This window comes from Solanum verrucosum, unplaced genomic scaffold (assembly GCF_900185275.1).
Source record: "Solanum verrucosum unplaced genomic scaffold, falcon-dt-bn FXZP01000180.1, whole genome shotgun sequence".
NCBI classification, from domain to species: Eukaryota; Viridiplantae; Streptophyta; class Magnoliopsida; order Solanales; family Solanaceae; genus Solanum; species Solanum verrucosum.
Genome location: NW_026020402.1, coordinates 557,651 through 560,150, shown reverse-complemented (window position 1 = coordinate 560,150; position 2,500 = coordinate 557,651). Strand labels below are relative to the sequence as shown.

At 34.0% G+C, this 2,500-nt stretch overlaps 1 protein-coding gene across 1 annotated transcript in view; it reads right to left on the bottom strand.

Annotated features, from left to right (window-relative positions):
* LOC125840086 (zinc finger BED domain-containing protein RICESLEEPER 2-like) overlaps nucleotides 1-1,665 on the bottom strand; it is a 2,908-nt gene extending 1,243 nt beyond the window's left edge. The window contains exon 1 of the mRNA XM_049519071.1: nucleotides 1-1,665. This exon is cut by the window's left edge and continues 354 nt beyond it. Within this exon, the coding sequence (XP_049375028.1) occupies nucleotides 1-1,665 (1,665 nt within the window).
* Between the last annotated feature and the right edge of the window lie 835 nt (nucleotides 1,666-2,500).

The window sequence follows — 2,500 nt, the reverse complement described above, 5'->3', positions numbered from 1 at the left end:
AGATGAAGAGTGTTGACTGCCTTTATCTTTAGAAAGGGACTTTACATATTCACCAAACAACAAATCCATGTAGTCTCTAACTCCATTCTCTAAAATTGGACCTTCTTTCCCAAACATCATTTGAAGTGCAAAGCCAACTGAAACAAACTTGTGACGAGGATCCAAAACGCAAGAAATAAAAATCATCTTGTTCATCTTCTTTGGAGTACCCCAATACTTATCAAATTTTTCTCTCATATTCGAAGCAATTTTACCCAAAAGATCATCTTTATCTTCTTCACTCGATATCAATTGTTTCAAATAACAAGAAACCTCACAAATTTTAAGAAAATGTGAGTTTGCTGTGACGTAGTGTGATCCAGATACTTCTCTGGTAAGATCATAAAAAATTTGAAGAAAATTAGCAATTTTTCTTACATTGTCCCAATCATCACTCAAAAGGGCACCAACAACGCTTCTATGTTCATCCTTTCCATCTTCATCCTTAACAAACTGAAGGTAATGTAACAAGCCAATATCACGAGCAACATAACTGGAAAACACATTTTCAAACTCAATAGCCCTATTTAACATCAAGTATGTGGAGTTCCATCTCGTAGAAACATCTAAACATAAAGATTTTTTACAATTAATATCAACATCTTCACAACATTCTTGGAACCTCTTACACCTCGCAGGAGACAGCCTTATGTATTTAACTGCTTTTCTAACCCGTTCAATAGACACAGCAGACACCTTCAAACCATCTTGAACAACAAGATTTAGAATATGCGCCATACACCTCACATGAAGGTGTTCTCCATTCATGAAATTGATCCCCCGTTTGGTGAATATCTTAGGCAACTCTTTCACAGTCACGTCATTTGAACTAACATTATCGACTGTGATGGTAAATATTTTATCTAAGCCCCAATCACGCAAACACTTCATAATTTCATTAGCCATATCTTCACCTTTATGGCTGGAAATTGGACAGAAGTTGATTATCCTCTTATGCATAATCCACTCATTATCGATCCAATGTGCAGTGATACACATATAATTAATCCGTTGCAAAGAGGTCCAAGTATCAGTTGTCAGACATACTCTTTGTCGTGCTTCTCCGAAAAATCTTTTCAACTTTTGCTTCTCTTCATCAAAAAGTTTAAAACAATCACGTGTCACAGTGGTACGAGAAGGAATCTTAAAACGAGGTTGCGCTACTTTCATAAAGTTTCTAAAACCTTCCTTCTCGACAAACTTGAAAGGTAGTTCATCCACAATTACCATGCGGCATAAAGCTCTCCTACATTGTTCTTGCTCAAATTTCCAGGAAACAACAACCACATCACTTGTATTCCCTCCCTGAACAGATTGAAAGCCTATTTGAGTTTGACTTTTATCAACACTTTTAGGCATCTTTGTACATGTTAACATATGAGTAAGCATAGCCTTTGTACCATTTTTAACTGAATCAGCAAAATAATCTTGACCGCAATGCTTACACTTTGATTTCTTATTTTCTTCTTCATCAACAAATGATCCAAAATGATCCCATGCTCGAGACCTTTTCTTTCTTTCTTTTGTAACCTTTGGCTGAACAGATTGTGTTTGATGCATAACATTTAAATTAATACTTTCATCACATAGGACCACCACCTCATCAGTTGAAATATTTTCAGTCATATGTATGTCTCTGTAAAATATGATTTAGACAATAATGATTAATGACTAATCAGGCAACAATAATGAAATAATTTCAAGGTAAACTAAAGAGATATCTTAAATGAGGTCTTCAACATTACTGAAAAGGAAAAAGAATTCTTAAGAAAAATAATCAAATGCTTACCAAATTTAACCTACATTAGCATAAGAAGGAGACAAGAAAGGAGATGAAAAGCTTGAAGAAGAGGGATTTTGAATCAAGTAAAAGGAAATTCGAGGAAAGGTGTGCAGAGCAAAAGGAAGCCAAGAGAAGGATGGTAATGTTGGAATAGGAGAAGATTTTGAGTATTAATAGTAGTACTATATCATTAATTCATTTGACGAGTTTTAGTTAGTACGTACTCCCCTTTTGTGTATTCAAAATCATTGATATATATAATAGTAGATTTATAATTTCACAAATATTGTTGGGTCTCATGCTCTGTTATTCACTACTTGCTCTAGGTTACTAATTAAAACTAGGATCTTGTTACTCTTGCTTCTTATCAATTTACTGTTAAGAGGTAATATTGCTCAATTTGCAAAGTGTACTACTAATGGAACTTGGAAAACTACATACTGTATTGTTCAAAGAAAGATCAAACTACTGAGATGTACTTTTTACACTACTTGAATAAAAGATGGATTTAGAACCTCAATATTTCTATTTTATTGCTAAAATAGGTCAAAAAGTAACAGCCAGCAGGGTGTCAACCTTGTTTATCAAAAAAGGCATAGATTACAGAAGAAGAAAATTATACAAGGATAGATATTAGAGAAGAAGAGATTAGAAAAGGGTAGAAAATCCTCACCGTCG